At 37.1% G+C, this 23,405-nt stretch overlaps 1 protein-coding gene across 8 annotated transcripts in view; it reads left to right on the top strand.

Annotated features, from left to right (window-relative positions):
* BCAS3 (BCAS3 microtubule associated cell migration factor) overlaps window positions 1–23,405 on the top strand; it is a 576,338-nt gene that overhangs the window by 201,048 nt on the left and 351,885 nt on the right. For all 8 annotated transcript variants that reach the window (XM_082603192.1, XM_082603193.1, XM_082603194.1 and 5 more), the window contains exon 15: window positions 12,357–12,621. In XM_082603192.1, the coding sequence (XP_082459318.1) occupies window positions 12,357–12,621 (265 nt within the window). The remainder of the gene's footprint in view (window positions 1–12,356; window positions 12,622–23,405) is intronic.

Consider the following 23,405-nt stretch of genomic DNA (forward strand, 5'->3'; position numbering starts at 1 on the left):
CCTGGGTGGATAGCGGGTTAAGACAAGTCAGTTAAAACTATGTAAATATCCCATTCCTCATCAAGCTTTGTATTACTTCTTTTATTTACATATATCATTTGATTGAATAGATTCTTTATTAAATGGGTTATAGTCATTCAATAATTATTTTAATACTCAAAATATCCCAGATTTGGCCAGTTGGAGCCTATTAGCTTGACATCTATGTACTTTTGACCTATCTCCATTATTCTTTGACAGTGTCCTTAACTTTCTGGTACAATGAACTTGCTTACTCTTATTTAGTAACCATTTGTTTTTATTTCTTTTGCATGGAAATTTTTAATTAGGTGAGCATTTTAGGTAAAGATTTACCATTTCAACATGCTGCTGGGCACATTTTATTTAAAAAAAATTTTTTTTCTTTGAAGTATGGTTGATGTACAATATTATATGTTACAACACAGTGATTCACAATTTTTGAAGGTTATGTTCCATTTATAGTTACTAAAAATACTGCCTATATTCCCTGTGTTGTACAATACAGGGCACATTTTATTTCTTAACTCTGGTTTTTTAATCCCTGTCCTGCCCTCCCTACTTACTGATATGCTGTACCTCAGCTATAATCTACTAGAATTATTTTAAGCACCCACACCTTTTAAAAAAATTTTACACCTATTTTTGATACCTCTTTTGCATTAGAATTATTTGTCACTTAATTTACCTTTATTTCCAACCGGAAATAGAGATCTTGCTTAAGCTTCTTGGTGTCTCTCATCCGTAGAACAGTGCCCTGCACATGGACAAATGTTTGTATGTACTAATGTTTGCTAGTGACAATGCTATTCCTATTTAACAGGTAGGAAAACCAAATAGACATTATTAAAATTATGTTGTTCTATGTCACACCCTGTAATTTAGGAGACTGGAAATTTTAAACATCAAGATCTAAGGAAACTCAATTAATGACCATAAAATTAATTTTTATAAACTTCTACTGAAAGTAATTTTGAAATGATATATAAAATTTAACACTGATGATGAAATCTGTATGGCAAGTGATCTATCTGTCTTTGAGTATTTTAAAATCATGTCCTTCTGGAATCTTCCAAGGATTCTGAGGCTACTTTCATCAGGCAAGAAAAAAAATCAAATATGTGGATCTAATTATGTTGAATTAACTTGTTTTGTGATCTGTGACTTGGGATATCCTCTGCATCTGACAGTAATTTTCCTCATAAAGTACATATGCAGTTAGAAAAATATTCTTAGTTTTCATCAATGAAGTTGTATATAGTAAGACCTTACAATATTTTTTAAATGTACTTCTGTAAAGTCTTACTGAAGCAGACACAAGTAGTTTTTGTACTTAACATGCTAATTTTGATAAATGGTAAACTTGCTTTTGAAACCTCTGCATACATGTTACTTTTACTTTATCAGAGCAGTCCTGCAAAATGGTATGATTAGTATGTTTAATACTCAAGGGGAAAAGTATCTAGCTATTTAATATTATTAATTGATAGTAGCTGATGATCAGTTCAGGAAAAAAGAATCCATGGTGCAGGAAGGGGGAACCCAGATGGAGCCTAGTGGACTCCCTTTGTTGATGAGAGTCCAGGGAGACAAAGATCATCGAGTTCTCAGGACAGAGCACCAGAGAGATGAAAGCTGCAAAGAAAGAACCCCTGAGATCTGTAGAGAAATCTGCAGCCACAGGAAGAACGACATCATACTAGTAAGGAAGAAGTAAAATTATGTTTATTTAAAGATGACATGTAGAAAATCTAATGGATACTACAAAAAAAGTTAGAACTAATAAGTGATTTTAACAAAGCTTCAGGGTACTACATACTAGGAAAAAATAATTGGTGATTTAAAAAAAATTAGTTAAAATTTAAAAATAGTGACTATACCATGTGCAAGACTATATTCTAAAACTATAAAACATTGCTGAAAGTAAAGACCTGAATAAATAAAAGAGTTAAACCATATTCTTGAGCTGGAATACTTAATATTGTTAGAATATCATTTCTGTCCAAACTGATCTATATATTCATTGCAATCTCCATCAAAATCCCAGCAGGATTTAAAAAAATTTTTTTTGGATAGAAATTGACAAGCTAATTCTCAAATTCATAGGGAAGTACATAGGACTTATACTGGGCAAAATAATATTGAAAAAGAAAAACAAAGTTGGAGGGTTACCACTACCTGATAATAAGACTTATTAAAGCTACTAAGACATTAAAGATAATAAGACTTATTAATTCAGGAATGTTTCCATACATATGTACAATTGATTTTTGACAAAGGTGCAAAGTGGAGACAAGTTAGTCTTTTCAACAATGGTAATAGACTGTCTGTCTGGGTATTGATGTGCAAAAAAAAAAAAGTGTTAATCCATATCTCATCCCACATACAAAAATTAACTGAAATTGGATCACAGATTTAAATATAAAATCTATGATTATAAAGCCTTTAGAAGAAAACATAGGAGGAACCCTTTGGATTAGATACAAGTTGTCTGGTATCTACAACACATTTTAAGGAACTCTCAAAAAGTCAATGAGTGGAGGAACTCGATCTTCGTACAGTGCTGTTTGGAATGTACAATGGTACTGCCACTCTGGAAAATAGGTTGGCAGTTTATGAAAATCTTAACATAAGCTTGCCATTCCACCCAGCAACCTCAGTTACAGGCAGTCCACAACATTAAATTCACATTGTTCTGGACGATATACAAATTTACTCCACATTTCTTTCCTGTGGTTGTCATAACAAATTACCTTAAAATAACAGAACAAAACCAAATTGCCTTAAAATAACAGAAATTTATTTTTTCACAGTCCTGGAAGGCAAAGGTCCAAAATCAAGGTGCTGGTGAGGCTGCACTCCCTCTAGAGTTCTAACAAAGAATCTGTTCTTTGCCTTTTCCAGCTTCTGGTGACCCTCAGCATTTCTTGCCTTATGGCCACGTCACTCCAGTATCTGCCTCTATGGTCTCATTTCCTCCTCCTCTTCTCTGTGTTTTCCTCTTTGTATCTTATAAGGGTACCTGTGATTCCATTTAATGTCAACACTGATAATCCAGGATAACTTCTCCAGATCTAGAAATTAATCACATATTTTGTCATATAAGGTAATAGTCACTCTTTGGGTCTATAATGTACTGTATGTAGGTTCCAGGGATTAGAATCTGGATGTGTCTTTTTTAGAGCCACTATTTACCTCACTACAGTCCACCCTCTGACCCTTCAAATTCAGGATTATTTCATGTGTAAAATGTATTTACTCCATACAAACATCCCGGAAGATCTCAACACATTACAACATCTCCTCTAACTCTAAAATTTCTTTAAAATATCATCATCTCCAAAGTTCAGATCTCCTCATCAAAATCATACAAATAAGGTATGGTTGAGACTCTGCATATGATCCATCCTGGAGCAAAATTCCTCTCAATCTATGTAGAAGGAGAGGATACAGAGAGAATGAGGCAGAAAAAAAAATGAAGAAATAAAGATGGAAAACTTTCCAAATTTATTGGAAAAAAAATTGAATAGGACAAAACAGAAGTTTAACAAGAACATCATAGTAAACTTTCAGAAAACTAAAGCAAATCTTGAAAGTAGCCAGAGGAAAATAACATGTTACATACAGAGAAATAACATTTGAACAAACTGTTGACTTCTCATCAGAAACTATGGAAGTCAGAAGGCAGTGGAATAACATGTTTACAGGACTGAGAGAAAAAAGTACTGGTAATCAAAAATTCTCCATCCAGCAAAAGTATCATTTAAGAATGAAGGAGTGAGCAATAAACCTTGCACATCCACACTAGAAATCATGCACAGGGAAATGATACCAGAGCAAACTTGGATATCTTGGAAGTAATGAAGTATGTGAGAAACGATCAGTTTCTTATTAGCATTTTTTCTCTCTTTCTTTTAATTCATTTAAAATATGTAGGAATGTTAAAATTTTAAATTTAATGTTAAAATAATTTTTATATGTAAGAAATTTTAACATTTTCTCAGGTTTATATTGTATACATGTAATGCATATAACTATAGCATAATGGACCATTGGTGCTTCAGTGGGAGCAAGGAACTATACTATTTCAAGGTTCAATGTGCTACACCTAAAAAGACAAAACTTCATATAAAATGGAATTCTAAAAAATGTTCAATTCATTCAAAAGGAGGCAGAAAAGGAGGAGCAGAGGCACCAGAAACAGAGGGGATAAACAGAAAACAACATTAAATGGTACATCAAAATTCAATCATATAAATAGTTACATTAAATTTTAATGTATTCCAATATAAAGGACTTCAAACTAAAGGAACAAGTTATCTATTAAAGATTTTCTTTGAATCTTTAATATGATGATAGTAAAAGCATGTTAAAAGGTACCTCAAGCAAATAATAAACATAAGGATATTAAAAATTTGACTATATTAATATCAAGTAAAATAGAGGTTAAGACAAAGACTGTTACCAGAGATATTTCATAATGTTCGAGTCAAATTATCAGGAGGATTTAAATGTCTATGCGCCTAAAACTGAGTTTAATAACACTTTCTCAACATTTGATAGAACAAATAAGGAAAAAAGGGCAAATATCTGAGCAATCCTATCAACTATGTTGTCCTACTAGATAGTTCAGCAACTAACCCCAGCACCTGCAGTATATTTATGCTTTTAAATTACGACATCGTGTATACTTTGAGTGGTATGAAACAGTGGATAATAGATGGGGCAAAGATTCATAATTGATGGATTTAGATGGAAATCACTGTACAAGGCAGGGCAAAAAGCAGGCCTGATCAGTGGCTTGATTCCAGTCATCCTCATAAGTGGGTGGATTCTTACCTTGGGAATTAGTGACCCAGATTCTTCAGGTACCTGCCATGATTTGCTTGCACAGCTCATGGCCCTAAAAGAGGGACATGTGCAATCTGCCAGTACGTAGTCTACTTCATGGCAAACAGACCATTGGCAAGGCCATCGGCAGATGACAAGTTTCGGTATAAATATAACAGTTCTAGTCCTTTGGAGTATTTGTCTAAAGCAGGAGTTTTCTTTAAGAGGCCAGATTGTAAAATAACTCTGCATTCTACATGTATTACCTCTGTCACTGTAGTGCAAAAACATCCATAGATAATACATAAATGAATGGGCATGATTGGTCCACAGTTATAGTGACCCCTCAAAGTAGAGGTGACAGCTTTGCATTATCCTGCTGTGTTGACTGGTCCTTAGATTTGTCCATCCACAGTTTTTGTTGGTGCTGTGCAGCTGCCCTGGGCTGGCGGACACCATCACTTTTCATTTTAGCCAAACCATCAATCAGGCATTTAAAGGAAACTCTGTGATTCAGGGGCTTATAGAACCAGTGGCATTGCTTCAGGAAGTAGAGTGGGTGATAACGTAGTGGTAAAAACAAGGTGCTCCTAGGGCCATTCTGGAACATATTCTGGAATATACCATTCCCACTTGACTAGCAAGCCCTGTCAGGCCCTTCCCACCGTGCTCATCATCAGATTTGAGTTGACTCATCCCAGTGTGGGTCTGGAAAATCACAAAGCCTCCATGGGTCAGTTGTTCAGTTACAAGAACCTGGTAGCAGGTTAGTAGCTGCCATCTAAAAAAGGGAGCGTACTTGGTTGCTGGATCAGGCAGGTGGCGATGTTGTACTGGGATAACACCGCTGTGTCCTTCGGCAGCCATTAAGTCTCTACCTTGACTTTTTCCTACTGGGATTCTGTTGTTTCTGTTACATAACATGGGAAGGAACTGGCAGCCTAGTAGGTGAGCTGTTGTGGGCTTGTCGCCTTGTCACCTCGATGTACATGGCAGAGGATGCCCCCTGACACTTCAAGACATGTAAGTACAATCAATTGAGCCATTAATACTATTTATACATTTATCGACATAAGCGACAACAGTAGTACACCCGCAAGGTCATCTCAGCGCCTCTTGCCTACGGTGAACTGTGCGTACACTTCGTCCCAGGGTATTTTCCCTCCTATGAGGGCACGGGCTGTCCCCCTACACGAGAACATGGACGAATGTGTTTAAGGTGCACGTGCCGGTTTTTCCAGTGACGGCTGCCAGGGCATCTCATTATCCCCTGTCTTGGTGGCAGGGGAGGCTAGTCTGTAGATACGATGGGGGCAGCCAGGAGCGTTAGCGGTTTTTCCCCACTTGGCCAAGTGTTGGTGCCAGTTATTTGCTGATGAGCAGTGGTGCTGCTCACCAGCTTCCAGCGAGTGTCCAGGCACCACAGCCCCTTTCTTTCTGCCCCCACTCCCATCACTGCCACGGTTCACACCGCACTCCTTGGCATTTTGGGCCACCCCCCGTCCTTGTCTCCACTCACGTTCAGGCTGCAGCAGGAGCCGGCTGCGCTAGCACTGTTTACGAGGTGTCACATTCGCTTTTTCTGTTTGTTTAGATTTTTAGTGAAACAATCATCGGTTCATAGGCACTTGTAAGAAATTGTACGAAGAGATCCCACGTACACTGTACCCAGTTTATCCCAATGGTAACACTTGGCAAAACTAGAGTATATGACAACCAGCATATTGACATGGGCGCGATGCACTGATTTTTTCAGATTTTACCAGATGTGCTTGTGTGTGAGTGTTTGTGTATGTGTGTGTGTTTAGGTGTATATAATTTAATCACGTGTCGGTTTGTGTATCCACCACTGCTGTCAAGGTACTGAACAGTTCCCTCATGTTACCCTTTTATAAGTAACCTAACTTTTACAGTTTGTTTAAACATCCACCCGGACTATTTACAGTTTGGGGATATTATGAGTACGTTAGGTGAACGTAGTTTTCATTTCTCTGGCATAGATGCCCAAGAGTTCAGCATGCTGCTTATTTGATAGCTCATTTTCAAATTTCTAGCACCTAGAAGAGTGCAAAACATGTAATAGGGTTCCCATGAATGCATTATTGGATAAATAAATGAATCTGAAGAATTGATATGGGGAGGGAGTAGGCAGATGAGATAGAAGGTGTGTGTGGAGTATCTGTCTTTACCACATCTCCATTCTAAGCATCTTATTCTCAAGCAAACTTATTGCCATTAACATAACCTCATCTGAAGGCTAGGACCTTGGCTAGTTAGTTTTTGTGATATGGGACTTGTCTTTACAGTTTTGATTGCCATTCTTACAGGCTTGTGAAAGAATAGTACTCTGGGATTTGAGACTTTTTATCCAAGTACTCTCTGCTTTCGGGTTTTCTTTCTTTTTAAAAGAGAGTTGGAAAGGGAATTAGTAATTGAATCATTAGGCATGTATTTGCCTACAGAACCAAAAACAATGGTTTAAAAAAACAACCACCCAGGGTTTATTTTTCTCACTTTACAGGAAGGCTGCTGCCAGTTTTGGTACCGTGTCTCAGTGACTTTTTTTGTTCTTTTTCTTGTGATCACTTTATAATTGCCACTCCAGTGGGCATCACTTCTGAATTCAAAGCAGTAAGGTGAATTCAAAGCAGTAAGGTGAATTCAAGGAGTAAGGGCAGCTTCAGTGATGTTAATTCCTTTTGTCAAGAAAGTGGATACTTTTCAACACCTGCTGTAAGAGAGGCTTTGGGAAGCACATAGGAAGTATCTGTAGTGGTGGCAGGTGAGGGGGTGAAGGTTGGAGGTTGGGTGTTCTATTTGCCATCCACTAGTTACATCTATACAACCATAAATCAAGGTATAGAACATTTTCATTATCTCAGAAAGCTTCCTCCTGCCCGTTTCAGTCAGTCCTCTGCCCGACTCACACCCTAGGAAATCATTGCCATCACTTCATTTTTAAAAAAGAGTATCTTTTAGTAATTTGTAAGGTTTGGTGTGGGGCTGGGGGACTGCTATTTCTGGTAAGTTTATTTTTTTTTCTAGCTCCATATTACAGACTTCAGGCCAGTATCAGAGTCATTATCTGAGTTCTAAAACTGCAGATTTCTTGGTCACGTCTCCCCCAAGACCTCCCAACACCTCCTCAATCGTAATTCTGAAGGTGGGACCAGAGGATCTGTATTTCTTTTTTTTTTTTTTTTTTTTTTTTTTTTTGCGGTACGCGGGCCTCTCACCGTTGTGGCCTCTCCCGTTGCGGAGCACAGGCTCCGGACGCGCAGGCCCAGCGGCCATGGCTCACGGGCCCAGCTGCTCCGCGGCATGTGGGATCCTCCCAGACCGGGGCACGAACCCGCATCCCCTGCATCGGCAGGCGGACTCTCAACCACTGCGCCACCAGGGAGGCCTGGATCTGTATTTCTTACAAGTAATCTAGGTGCTTCTTAGTCTACTAAAAGTTAGAGAATCTCTGCTTTAGATTTTAGCATGTTAAAATAACACTGAATTTTAAAATTGCTATTATTAGTTAATTGGGATTGGGGGGTAAATTTGCGGCATAAATTTGGAGCCTTGTGCGATGCTCATTTCTGTATCTTAGATGCTTAAATGTAGTAACACTTAATTCTAGTGCTCAAATACTCTTGTTTTATATGTAATTTGAATTCAGCCTGTTCTGTGAATGAAATATACACTCGAGGTTTGTTTTTTTTCTTTTTTTTTTTTTTTTGGTTGTTTGTTTTGATAAAATGTTGGACGTAATTATTCCATATATATCTGCTATATTAGATTTTGGTTACCCAAAATATTGTTTGGATGAGTAAATCAATGAAATTGATTTAGATTGCTGAAAAAAATACTTGTATAAACTAGAATTACTGGCATATAGCTGCAGTATGTTTTAAGGAACAAATACTTCAGCTTTCTACAGGCCTAATTGGTTTCTCATAGCCAAATTTTACATCATTACAATAAGAAGCAAGTGTGAGATGTTATAAATATGCCAAATAATACATTTAAAGAGCAATAAATTATATAACCAAATAGAAATTTGTAAAACATTTAATTAAGCACTCTGTATTTCTTATTTATATCTCATTAGTTAAGAATTCTGACATTTGCTTATTTAAAAGCTCCAAATTGATAATAATGAGTGTCCTAATGAGGGTTCCCAGTCTTTCTTACTTTTAATAATGTATGAAAAACCACCCAACTTGTTTGATAACATGAACAGTTGTATCATTTTGCATTTTGTGGATAGGCGACTTGTTATCCTCTGTAATGTTATTTAAAGGATTAAACTTTCTCTAGTTTCTTGACAGCTGATGTCTTTGGCAACTCTTCTCTGCTCGTTTATGTATCCTGATGTGTCTTTAAGGTCACAGAGCAGAATCACTTCTCTAATAGCAGTTTTCTAAGTAAGCTTTTAGGTGGAACTCTGTCTTCTTGCCTTGATACTGTTTGTTAGTACCACCTCATATCAGAAGTATTCTTAAAATGAAAGAATGAAACTTCTTTTCATTGACAGACCAGGAAGTCATCTTGATTATAAGTGTTTTGGAAAAAGGTTTTAGATAACATGGTTTAGTTCCGCTGTGGATGGAACATAAGTTACTCAGTAAGCCTAAAGATGGTTTTCTTTATATGTTTGATTCTGGCTTGTGTTAATGCATTTGATACTATAATATTAAATTTTTCTGGGACTGTGTTTCTTTTCTCTCGCTTCTGCTGTTTACACTTTTCTTTGTCCTACCCCTTCCTTTTCTCCTGCTTTTCTATAAGTCTTTTAGCTGAAAGTTAGTGTAAGTGAAATAGAGAGGTAAAGCACTGGAGGAATGACTTTTTATTCGTAATTCTAGAATTGCTGGGAGTTAAATTTCTCAGTGTAAAGAATCAGGAGATTCTTTAATTATAACATTAATGTGTCATTTGGATGTGTCACAGTAATTGAAATGGACAGGCATGGGGCTCAGTTTGGGGTTTATCCATGTATTGATAATTTTGGTCTGTCAGTTGTCTAGCAATGAAATATCCTGTTTTGATGTAAGACTAAAATTTCTTTTTTATTTCAAAGATTCCAGGCTCTTGTACTTTGATGAATACTTACAGCTTTTGCTTGTAGAATATTTCTGAAGTGTTAGTCAAGATTTTAAGCTGAATTTAAGCTTATTTGAAGATGTAATACACTGCAAATCGGCTTCTTTGACTGCTTGAGGAGTTTTACTCACAAGTTTTAAATCCTACTCACAAACATCTTATCTTTATTTTACTATACTTTTTTGTCTGGGTTATTCTTTTAAAGCACGGTTTGACATTTGTTTTACGTGATGAAAAATTATTTTAGTTTATCATTTAGTCAACATAGAAATCTTGCTTAAGTATCTGTGATTTGCCTTTTTTTTAAAAGGCTTGGTTAGAACAATATGGAATTTTACTTAGCTGTCTTTTTTAAGTATAAAAGTAAACAGAGACATTTTTGTTCAAGTTGTCATCATTAGACTGATATCAAGATAAAAGTAATAAATTCAGTTTGCTAATTTGAAAATACTGGGACTTCTGTATTTCAGTACCTGATAAATGTCATACAATTTAGTGACTAACTTTACCTAGATCAAGTTTGTGGCCAGTCAGTTTTTCTATAAAATTTTTTCTACAAACATAGCTGCATTCATTGATTTACATATATTTTCTGTGGCTACTTTGTCACTGGAAGGGCAGGGAAATAGCTGAGAGAGACGTATGGCCTGTAGTGTTTGCCAACCACTGCAAATACATAAGTTTTTTCTTTTTTTTTCATTGTTATCAAAGTGTTTTTTTTTTAGTAAGTTTGACATGTAACATTGTATAAATTTAAGGTGTACAGCTTGTTACTTTGATACATTTATACATTGCAATGTGATTGCCATTGTACCCATATTTATCACATTATATAACTGTACAATATTATTGTCTATATCAGTATACTGTGCATTAGACCTCTATGGCTTATTTACTACTTGTTACAAGTTTGTACCCTTAAACACTGTCAGTCTTATCTCCGCCTCACATCCCCTGGTAACCACCATTTTAGTTCTGTTTTTCACAGGTTTGCTTTTCTTAGATTTCACATATAAGTGATACTGTAAAGTTCTTTCTCTGTCTGACTTACCACGTTTAGCATTATGTGTTCAAGGTCCATCCATGCTGTCACAGTTAGGAGGATATCCATTTTTCTAATGGCTGAAATATTCTGTTGTGTATATATACATGCCACATCTTTTTTCTCCATTCATCCGTTGAAGGACATTTGGATTGTCATTTGGGTGTTTTGAGACATTTTCTCTTCCCACCTCTCTTTAGGGTCCTATATCTGTGTCTGTTGAAGAAACTTCTACTTAACTTTCCTTCAGTTACCCTCATCTCCACTGCAAATTCATTCCCTTGCATTCACTCCCACAATCATCCTTCCAGAATTGAAATCTTGACTCCTTATTTCTTAAATAAAATCCAGACACCTCTTGCGCTGGCTTTTGCTCACTCTCATGTTGTTTCTGACATACTGAACTACTTGCTCATCATTTCCATCTTATGTCTATGCATCTATATCAAAAGTAGAATATCTGCATATATCTAAATTAGAATGTCCATTGCTCCTTTCTTTGTAAGTATATCCTACTTCAAAACTCAATTCCAGAACCCAGAGCTATTCAGATCATGTGTTTTTGGTGCCACTCTTAACCCTCTACCTTCTTGAACATCTCCTTTTCACCTCTCAGAAGCAGATTTCATATTTTCCTTCCTTTTTGTTACCACTGTGCCTCAAATGTAAGATAGTTATTTCATTTTTATATGTTATATTTTTGCAAATTTCTTATGTCTTTTCTTCCTGGTAGGCTGTAAGCCCAAGGATGATTTCTTATCCACCTCTTTGTTCCTAGTGTTTATTAGCAGGGTACCCAGCGAGTATTCGTTGAGTGAATGATTGGATTAATAACTTTACCTGCATTGTATAATGTATGTTTTAATTTTTGCTCTTCTATGCTTTTTTGGAAGGTAAATTCCTTTAAAGAAATGAACATTATCCATATATCTTTTTTTTTTTTTTTAATATAGCTCTATAGGGTGAAACCACCTAGGTCCTATTTTCTGACTTGGCACTGTATACAGCAAGGGACAGAATTCCCTATTGTAAATCTTATCAAATCCCTTATGTGGAGTTTTGATCAGTATTCACCATGAATCTAATCTTTAGAAGAAACATTTTGAAAATATAATCTGATGTTAGGTAAATTTGGTAACCAGGCAGGCATTTCTTTTTTAAAATTAATTAATTAATTATATTTAAAAATTATTATTGTTAATATTATTTTTTGGCTGAGTTGGGTCTTTTTTGGCAGATTCTTAACCACTGTGCCACCAGGGAAGTCCCCAGGCAGGCATTTCTGTTCATATTTAGTAATATGTTTGTGATATTCTTAGGTCAATCCAAATAGTTTCAATCATTTTTTTGTTTTTCCTTGTTTCATTTCTAGGTACAAGACATATGCTTCAGCCATGACTGTCGCTGGGTTGTGGTCAGTACACTCCGGGGGACTTCCCACGTTTTCCCAATCAACCCTTATGGTGGCCAGCCTTGTGTTCGAACACATATGTCACCACGAGTGGTAAATCGTATGAGCCGTTTCCAGAAGAGTGCTGGGCTGGAAGAGATTGAACAGGAACTGACGTCTAAGCAAGGAGGTCGCTGTAGCCCTGTTCCAGGTTTATCCAGCAGCCCTTCTGGATCTCCTCTGCATGGTAAACCCAGTTTTCTCTCTCTCCACTATTCCCAACAATTCTTCTTCCCTTTATCTTTCATTTTTGAGATCTGGAATAAAATTAACCCATTTTTCTAATTCATTCATACGAAGATAAGATCTTGGGCTCATTTGGGGACCTTCTTTTTTTTTAATTTATTTATTTTGTTTATTTATTTTTGGCTGTGTTGGGTCTTCGTTGCTGCGCCTGGGCTTTCTCTAGTTGCGGCGAGTGGGGGCTACTCTTCGTTGTGGTGCACAGGCTTCTCATTGCGGTGGCCTCTCTTGTTGCAGAGCACAGGCTCTAGGTGCATGAGCTTCAGTAGTTGTGGTGTGTGGGCTCAGTAGTTGTGGCTCACAGGCTCTAGATCACAGGCTCAGTAGTTCTGGCGCACAGGCATAGTTGCTCCGCGGCATGTAAGATCTTCCCGGACCAGGGATCAAAACATGTCCCGTGCATTGGCAGGCAGATTCTTAACCACTGCGCCACCAGGGAAGCCTGGGGACATTCTTAATTTATTAAATCATTGAATAAATTGAAGTTAATATAGTAATGGTGACCATTACCATGCTACATTAACTCCCTAACTTTTTTTTTGAACTTTAAATTAAATATTTATTTGTGTGATTATGTTTTAAATATGTCTCTGTCACCAGGCTATTAGTTCTATTAAATGCCCATTCTGTATGAACAGAACTTATTACAGTGCCTGCCAGGCACAGAGTAAATGGAGATCTGTTGAATGAATGAACGGATGGATGGATGGATGGATGGAGGAGTGTGTGAGTGAGCGAATATGGAAACAGCAGTCCCCACACTTCAACCATTCCCTGTTGTGCTGGGAATTCTGCCTTCTATTTTTTGATAAGTTCTCTCCTCCTTCCCCAGTGACTGCCCCCTTCCCCCACCCTAGCAGAGCCCACACCACTCTCCTTGGCCCCAAGGGAAGAACTAGATCTCTTCAGCTCACTTGCCACAACTCAGCTAACTCCCTAACTTTTTCACTATATAAGAGTTACTTGATGTCATATGTATGGAATATGATGTTCAAGACTATTTTTATAAATTTTGAGATAGAATCTCATATCTATAGATCTTTTCCAGAAAACTCTGGCTTTAACCAGAATCAGTGCTGTAGTTCATTAAGAAATATTTATTGTTGGAGAGGAATAATCTTGAGTCGTATGTATTTTAGAGCAGCATTTGCATTTTATTTTAAAATATTGGTTTGGCCAAAAAGTTCATTTGGGTTTTCATAAGATGTTACAGAAAATCCCGAACGAACTTTTTGGCCAACCTGATACATCTTTGTGGGATTTCTAAAAAACCCTCGTATTAGTCAGTATTTTATGTAGAGCAAATAGTTGTGTAACCATCACTCCAACCAATAAAGGAAACATTACTAGAACTCCATTTTTGAGCCCCTTTTCCATAAAAGTAAGCTGTGATTCTGACTTTTAGGGTAATCACTTCCTTACTTTTTAAAAAAGTGAACTATTCACTTTTTTTTAAAAACAGAGTGTGTATATATTCAACTTCTTTAACATGTTTGTGAGATTAATTCATGTATTTTTATGTAGGTTTAATTCATTTATTTCCACTGCTCTTACATATTCCATTGTACAAATATATTTTTACTTATTTATCCTTTCTCCTACTGTTGATGTATATTTGGGTGGTTTCTGATGTGGAGCTATTATGTATAATGAAGAGATGAAAATTTTTGTCCTTGTTTCTTAGTGCAAATGTATGCTTATTTTTGTCTTGTTTTTGTTTTTGTTTTTTAACATCTTTATTGGAGTATAATTGCTTTACAGTGGTGTGTTAGTTTCTGCTGTATAACAAAGTGAATCAGCTATATGTATACATATATCACCATATCTCCTCCCTCTTGAGTCTCCCTCCCATCCTCCCTATCCCACCTCTCTAGGTGGTCACAAAGCACCAAGCTGATCTCCCTGTGCTACGCGGCTGCTTCCCCCTAGCTATTGGTTTTATATTTGGTAGTGTATATATGTCCATGCCACTCTCTCACTTTGTTTTATTTTTGAATTGAAGTGCTGGATTACAACGTATACGAATCTTGGCCTTGGGAGATAATATCAGAATGGTTGTACCCACCAGAATGAGAGAAGATATTCGTTGACATTAGATGACACTTTGTTTTTTGGAGCATTGCAGTTTCTCCTTGACAGATGACCAATTTAGATTTTTAAGTATAGGGAATTTTATAGAGCGAGATTATGGTTCCTACAGAAAACAACCCTTATTTAATTGATTTGACATTCATACAACATAAAATTAACCATTTAGATGTTAACAATTCAGTGGGATTTATTACATCACAATAATTTGCAACTACCGCTTCTGTCTAGTTCCAAATATATTGTCTTCACCCCAGACGAAAACTGCATATTCTTTTTCTTTTTGGGGGGCTGCACAGCATGGCCTGTGGGCTCTTAGTTCCCCAATCAGGGATCTAGTCCGTGTCTCCTGCATTGGAAGGTCGGAGCCTTAACTGCTGGACCGCCAGGGAAATCCCCCAAACTGCATATTCTTTAAGCAGTTCCTCCCCACCCCTCTGTCCCCAAGCCCCTAGCAACCACTAGTCTGCTTTTCATCTCAATCTATACCTGTTATGGATAGTTCATATAACTGCAGTCATAAAATATGTGACCTTTTGTTTCTGGCTTCTTTCACATAGCATAATGTTTTAAAAGTATGGCCACATTGTAGTATGTGTCAGTACTTCATTACTTTTTATGGTTGAATAATATTCCATTATATGTATGTACCACAGTTTTTTATCCGTTCATCCATTGATGGATATTTGACTTGTTTCCACCTTTTGATTTTGTGGATAGTGCTGTTACGAACATGTGTGTACAAGTACTTGTTTGAGTACATCTTTGCAGTTCTTCTGGCTATATCCCTAAGAAGTTAAAGAAGCTAAAATGCTTCTGCTTGAACACACATCCTTTTGTAATACCTAATCAATTCAACATATGTATTTTTTCTGGAGGAAGTTTTAAGATAGACTGAAAAAATATATTGGTAAATAGAATCCTGGGGAGAAATTCTGCAACTCAAAACAGTTTGGGACCTTTTTTTTCTCCTTAGATGATGTTTTGTGCTTTGGCCCTATTATAATTTTTTTAATATTTATTTTTATTTGTTTTTGGCTGCATTGAGTCTTAGTTGCAGCATGCGGGATCTTTCGTTGTGGCGCACAGGCTCCAGAGCACGTTGGCTCTGTAGTTGCTGTGTGCAGGCTTTCTAGTTGCGGCATGCAGGCTTTCTAGTTGCGTCACACAGGCTGTCTAGTTGTGGTGCGCGGGCTCTCTAGTTGTGTCACATGGGCTTATTTGCTCCCCAGCATGTGGGATCTTAGTTCTGCGACCAGGGGTCAAACCCGCATCCCCTGCATTGGAAGGCAGATTCTTAACTATTGGACCACCAGGGAAGTCCCTGGCCCTATTATTTATTTATTTTTTTAGAAGTATTTTTTTTTAATTAATTAATTTATTTGTTTTTGGCTGCGTTGGGTCTTCGTTGCTGCTCGTGGGCTTTCTCTAGTTACGGCGAGTGGGGGCTACTCCTTGTTGCAGTGCACAGGCTTCTCATTGCGGTGGCTTCTCTTGTTGTGGAGCATGGGTTCTAGGTGCACAGGCTTCAGTAGTTGTGGCACACGGGCTCAGTAGTTGTGGCTCGTGGGCTCTAGAGCACAGGCTTAGTAGTTGTGGTGCACAGGCTTAGTTGCTCTGTGGCATGTGGGGTCTTCCCAGACCAGGGCACAAACCCGTGTCCCCTGCATCGGCAGGCGGACTCTCAACCGCTGCGCCACCAGGGAAGCCCGGTAGGCGGATTCTTAACCACTGCACCACCAGGGAAGTCCCTGGCCCTATTATTTTTATAAGAACAGTTATTATTCATGTATATTTATCTAGTGATCCATGATCTTTGAGGTTGAAATAAGTCCTGGGTGAAAACTGTCATTTAAAAAAGTATTGGGACTTCCCTGGTGGTCCAATGGGTAAGACTCCACGCTCCCAATGCAGGGGGCCCGGGTTCAATCCCTGATTGGGGAACTAGATCCTGCATGCACGCTGTAACTAAGAGTTTGCATGACGCAACTAAGAGTCTGCATGCCGCAACAAAGATACCACGGCCATAATAAAGATGCCGTGTGCCGCAACTAAGACCTGGCACAGACAAAAGAAATAAATAATAAATAAATAAATATTTTTAAAAATAAAAATAATAAAAAAGTATTTAAAATTTTTAAAAAAGTTTAGAAAGCTGTGAGATATTCATATTTTCAGCCATTTGCAAGAAATTTTACTTCAGAAATAATTACTTACATTCTTAGGTGTGACTGTTTTGTCATATAACTAAATGGTAGTATAGGTTCTTTGAGGGCCTTGCTTTTTGTGTTAAATATTTTTCTTAACTTGAATTTCACTATACACTTTATGGAGCGAGATTTAGTGTGCACATTGGGCAGCTAGGTTGGCCAGAGAACCAGCTGTATTAGTAGAAAAATTTGGAAAAATTTATAGTCTTTATACATCTTCAGAGAGCATTCTTTTGAGCTCCTTTTTTCTTCCTCTTCTTCCTTCTCTAATAAACACACCACATACCAGGTTCTGTGCTAGGCTTTGGGCATACTGTGCACAGAAATTAAGGTCACTCTGCCCTTGTCTAAGGGAACAAAACGGATATTGAATGACTGAATGAATACCTTTCAATATATTTTTGCTGAAGGGTGCAAAGTGCCAGTCAATTAAGGATTTGTCATTTGTAAAAGATCAAACAGTTGAAGAGTAATATTGTCAAAATATATTATTTTCTCTCAGCATTATTGTTTTCACAGCTTTCTTCATATTTTTCCATAAAGCTAAGAGAAGGCATCTCAGAGAGGAGATTATAGACAGTTTAGCAGTACTGCAGTTCTTAAATTCCCTTTTGAAAGCAAGGAATTTCAGATGTTTTCCTCCTGATAACACATGCTAAATTTTTATTATGTTGGAATTTCACCTGCTTTTTCTGTAGTTTTTTCATTTTTAAAGTGCAGACATTAGAGTGATGGTCATTTTTCTGTATGTTCTTTTTGTACCTTACATGTCAAAACAAAATGGGCATTGTTGTTGGTTAGTTCTAAAAATGATGTATTTACAGTTTGTGTGGATAAACAATCTGATGCTAGTCAAAAACAATGTAAACGTTTGAACAGGGAGGGATTCATCTTGAAAATGAATCATGGTTTGGCGGTTATTGCTGTTGTTTGTCTGTGCTCTTTTTAGCAAAGTAAAGGAAACTGTTAAATAACAGTTGATATAAGGATATTTCCTTTTTACTTTCTGGATGCAATCCAGTTTAGGTTAGGATTATTTTATCTATTTGCCATTTTTACTTAACAGAGGATGTTTATTTATTTGAAATATACTTTCTCTAAATATCTCTTTCATTTCTGGTCTTGTTGCTTGGACCTTAGTCTTAAGGGGTTCTCAAGGTCCGTGAACATGGATAGGACAGTATTTCATCTTTAGGATTACTATCCTCTCCCCAAAAGTGAATGTTTTCTTTCATTATGAATATAGGCAACACACGACAGTTACAGCAGCAGTACTTGTGACATTATCACCAATAAAAACACAGATGTTTTTGTTTCACATTATATACAAAAAAAATCTTGAAGCGTTTTGTCGAGATGTAGTTTGAAATATTGTTTGTGCTCACCATTGCTTGGAAATTATATATATATATATAATGTACTAATATTACTGATTTTAATATTACATATATTACTATAGCAGAACTTAATTTTTTAAATAAACTGATAGCTATACTTCAGTATAATAATACGGTTTTCTTTGTAATTCTGTGTATTGTATCCCATGCATTTAAAGTATTATTCTGAGAAAGAGTCCACAGGCTTTTCCAGGTTGCCCAAGTAGTCCATGACAAAAATGATTAAGAACCTCTTTTCATCATCTCTTACCTCATCTGTTTCTGTAGCCTCCAGCCTTCTTTTTCTCTTTTAACTATCACAAGCATTTTCTTTGTTAACCGTAAGTAGGATAATATTCCACTTTTCTGCTTTCAGTCTTTCAGTGTCTCACCATGCTTTTAGGATGTTAGGGAAGGTTCCTTCTCACTCAGCTTCTTGTCCCACCACACCTACATTTCTGTACCCTTCCCTGAAAATGCCACATGTATTCATTTCTTGGCTCCTTTTAAGTTTGCATACTCTTCTCAAAATAATTTTTATTCCCTTGGATGCCTGCTGAAACCCTACTTCATTATGATCCAGCTAAAAGTATCACTTCATCTCTTCAGCCTCTTTTTTTGTTTGTTTTTTATTTATTTATTTTTGGCCGCGTTGGGTCTTCGTTGCTGCACGCGGGCTTTCTCTAGTTGCTGTGAGCAGAGGCTACTCTTTGTTGCGGTGTGCAGGCTTCTCATTGTGGTGGCTTCTCTTGTTGCAGAGCATGGGCTCTAGGTGCATGGGCTTCAGTAGTTATGGTGTGTGAGCTCAGTAGTTGTGGCCCGTGGGCTCTAGAGCGCAGGCTCAGTAGTTGTGGCGCGTGGGCTTAGTTGCTCTGCAGCATGTGGGATCTTTCCAGACCAGGGATCGAACCCGTGTCCCCTGCATTGGCAGGTGGATTCTTAATTGTGCTACCAGGGAAGTCCCTCTTCAGCCTCTTTTAAACACCTCTTGATGTTGTATGTTCTGTATCAGTCTTGGTATTGGCACTATGAATGTGATTTTATTATATTTTAATGTTAGTTGTTCGTATTAACATATGTTAATATGTTCATTGACATGCCTGTGTCTCCCAGTAGATTTACCTCCATGAAGAGAGGGTCTTTTTCTTGTTTATATTTGTATCTTGGCACCTCATATAGTATTTGGTAAAATGTAGATTCTAAGGCTTCAAACCAAAGTTTTCAAAGTTATTAGAACTTAGAAGTTCTAATAAAAACAATTTATTACTTGTCAGAATGAAGAGATTTTCATTCATGGTAACATTGCTTTTCATTTTAACATCTGTAAGATTCTTTAATTTTATTCAAGAACTATTAATTAGTGTTACTATGTCCAGGCACCGTTCCTGAGCTCTAGGGATACAGCAGTGAATAAAAGAGGAAAACATCCCTGTTCCCATGGAGCTGACTTTCCAGTGGAGGGATATGTATCATGCATAGGATAGATGATAGGTGGATGGATGGATGGATGGATGGATGGATGGATTCATGGATGGATGGATGGACAAATGGATGGATAAACAGGTAGTTTTATACGCTATGGAGAAAAGTAAAGGAAGGGAATAGGGCATGCCTGGAGAAGATTGCAGTTTGAAATTAGGATGCTCCTGGCAGGCCTTTCTGAGTTGATGACATTTGAATAAAGATCTGATGGAAGTGTGGGAGAAAGTCATGCAGATGTCTACGGAACGTGTTCCAGGCAGAAGAAACAGTCAGTGTAAAATCCCTGAGATGGGAATGTGTCTGGAGTGTTCACGGAGAGGCAAGGAGGGCCATGTGGCCAAGGAACAGTGTGCAAGGTGCAGAGTAGAAGAGGTCGGAGAGGGAATGCGGCCAGATCATGTCAGCCTTTGACTTTTACTCAGAGTAAAGTGGAAAAGCTGTGGAGGGTTTTGGGTGACGGGGTCAGATTGCGGTTTGACAGGAGCAGAATGGTGATCTGTATTGAGAACGCACCATCTGCAGTCTGACAAGAGTAGAAGTCTAGTGAGACCAGTTAGGAGAGCATTGCAGAAATCCAGGAGAGAAAAAAGAGGAGTCAGGGTGACCAGTAAGGCTTTCGTCCCAAACAGCTGGAAGGGTGCGACTGCCATCACATGAAATGAGGACCATGAGGATAAAGCAGCTCTGAGGATAGAGACAGATCAGAACTTTTGGACATGTTTAGTTTAAGATGTGCCTTGACCTCCTAGTGATGTTAGGTAGGTAGTTGGTTTTATGAATCTGGAGTTCAGTGGGAAGGAATAGGCTGAGAATAAATGTTGGGGAGGCATAGATAAAAAAAAAAAGCCAAAGCAGGATGAGATCACCTAATAAGTGAATGAGTATGAAAAGAAGATGAAGATGTCCCAGGACTGAGCCTGTGACATGGAAGGAAAACCACACATGAGAAATCCTATAAGCCAAATGAAGACATTTTTTTTTTCCTGAGAAAAGGGAATGATTAATGTGTTAAATTCTGCTGATAGGTCAATTAAGATAAGGACTGAGAAAAAGATAGAATACCATCAAATTTAGTCATGTAGAGGACATGTGGCTTTGATAAGAGCAAGTTTTGGTGAAGCGGTAGGGGCCTGATAAGAGAGGATTTTATTAAGGATGGGAAGAGAGAAACTGGAGGCCAGTATTGACAGGCCTTTCAATGAACATTGATGTAAAGGGGAACAGGAAAATGGGGAAAGGTTAGAGGGCAAAGAGGAGATTGCCTCTGTTTTCTCATAGAAATAGGAGGTGAGCATGTTTGCAGGCGAATAGTCCTCTAGGAGATGAGGCATTCCCTTTACCAGTTAGTAAATTTTTGCTGAATGAAGAAACCATTTCTGCCACTATTGTTTATGCTCCAAGCAAATTTAATTACTTGCTTTCGCTTTTCAGCTTCAGTCAGCACCTTGTTCCTACGTCTGAATTGTTTTCCACTTATTTCTTCAGGTAAACGTGGAATGCATCTTTGAAGCTAAGCTCAGCTCAGCTCACAGTGTGCTTTTCTCCCTCTTAACATAAAGTGTCTAACTTTGGTATTTGTTTCTTCTGTGAGCTATTTATCCATACTTATCTCTTACTGCTCTCTACCTATTATTTTCGATGATCTCCATTTTTAACTGTAACTTCCTTGGGGAGGCAGTTGGAGGACCTGGAGTCTGACTTCCTGTGGTAGAACCTCTGTGACTTTCTGGCTCTGTAAATTTAGACAAATTACTTAATCTACCTGTGCGTTAACCTTCTATCAGTAAAATGGGGATAATAAAATTACCTACCTTAGAGAGTTATTGTGAGGATCAAAGCACTTTGAATAGTGTCTGGCACACATGAAATAACTCAGGAAAAGATTAGCTGCTATGATTAGTTGCATTATTGATACTGTTTATTACTTAGGAGGTATATAGGACTGATTCATTATTCATATTTTTGTATAGTGGCTCTTATGCAGAAAAGAGAATAAATGAAGAGTTCACCAAATAATAAGTGACTGAAATATAATTGTGACCTTATTGTGCATAGGCTTTTGTAGCATTATTAGACTCAATATTGATGAGTTGACTTCTGACATTGTTTCTGAAATGAAAGTACACCCAGCGCAAAATCGAAAGTGAAGGTATTATTATTTTTTCTTTTTCATCTGTTTTTGCTCATTGTAATACCATACATTAGGAAATATAGTTGGATAAATTAATCTACCCATTCTCTAGCCTTTGCATTTCTTTATTTTGCAAATTAGTTTTCCAGTTTAGGTTCAAGAATATGACAGTCACTATGTGATAGGGCTTTTAAGGAATTTGTTTTTTTCCTACTATTTCCATTGCGTTAACAGAGGGGTTCTGGATTTACTTCTACAGTTCTCGGAAGTGTCGCCTTCCCATTAACTCATTGGTCCTCAGGGGAGGAGTCATCGTTGAGTCACAGCTTTAGGCATCTGAATTCCAGATTCTACTTCTTCTAAATGGAAGTAATGGATGAAACTCTGGGTCCTGTAGAGGGGCCCTCTGATTTCTTGGGCTTGAAGCCTCACTATTTTAATAAACTGCTTCTAAGTAACTGGTAGCATCACTTTTCTTCCTAGCATCTGTATGAGGCATTCTTTTTTTTTTTTTTTTTACCACTCAGAAACTGTGTTTATAGCTTTCATTTGCTGGTTTATTGTAATTACTTACTTTTGTTGATCAGTAGTTTTCTTGATACAGCCACATCACAACCGTAAATACAAAGCAACCACCCATTTCAGCCTTATATAGTTTCACCTACTTAAGACAATCAGTAATAATGTGATGTTTTTTAACTTCTCTCTCCACATCACTGTTTACTTGTGGATTGAAGTTTCCATTTGTATGTTTTAATTTTTACCAAGAAAAATCAATCATGTGCACTGTAGCTCTGCTTTAAATTTTATGCCTCATATGACACAGTATATATATATATACAGTATATACATGTAAATGGATAAAAATCTTCTTTTAGGCTATCTTAGTTTAGTACCTGGGTTTTTTACTGGTTGCATGTACTTTCTTGTAGTTCAGATGAAGTTTTTAATCTATTGTTTTCAAGTCTATTAAAGTTTTCCTAGTGAATTTGTGTCTTTACATCTATACACCAAAATCATGCATATTTAAAATATTTTCATGTCACTTCCTATTGTTCCTCAGAACAGATGAGTTCTTTAGGGAAAGTGGATTGAAAAGAGAGACCTTATAATTAATACCATCCTGAAAAGTTCTTTTATTTCAGAAGCCCTAATTGGAGAAACCATCTACTAAATAAAAATAGCATCATTTTTTAATAGACTGTTTTATAGAGCAGTTATAGGTTCACAGGAAAATTGAGAGGAAGTTTCAGATAACATAGTTTTTGAGGAAAATGAAATTACTTGTGGAGTATCTTCTAACACTCTTATATTGTCTCTAAATTATACTTTATATTAAATTTAATACTATAAAAACTGATTAAAGTCTATTTGAATACTTTATCTCTTGTCTATTATTTGGAATATGCTACACTTTTTTCTCTTTTTTTTTATTCCTTAA

This window comes from Mesoplodon mirus (genome assembly GCF_964341445.2).
Source record: "Mesoplodon mirus genome assembly, chromosome: 18".
NCBI lineage: Eukaryota > Metazoa > Chordata > Mammalia > Artiodactyla > Ziphiidae > Mesoplodon > Mesoplodon mirus.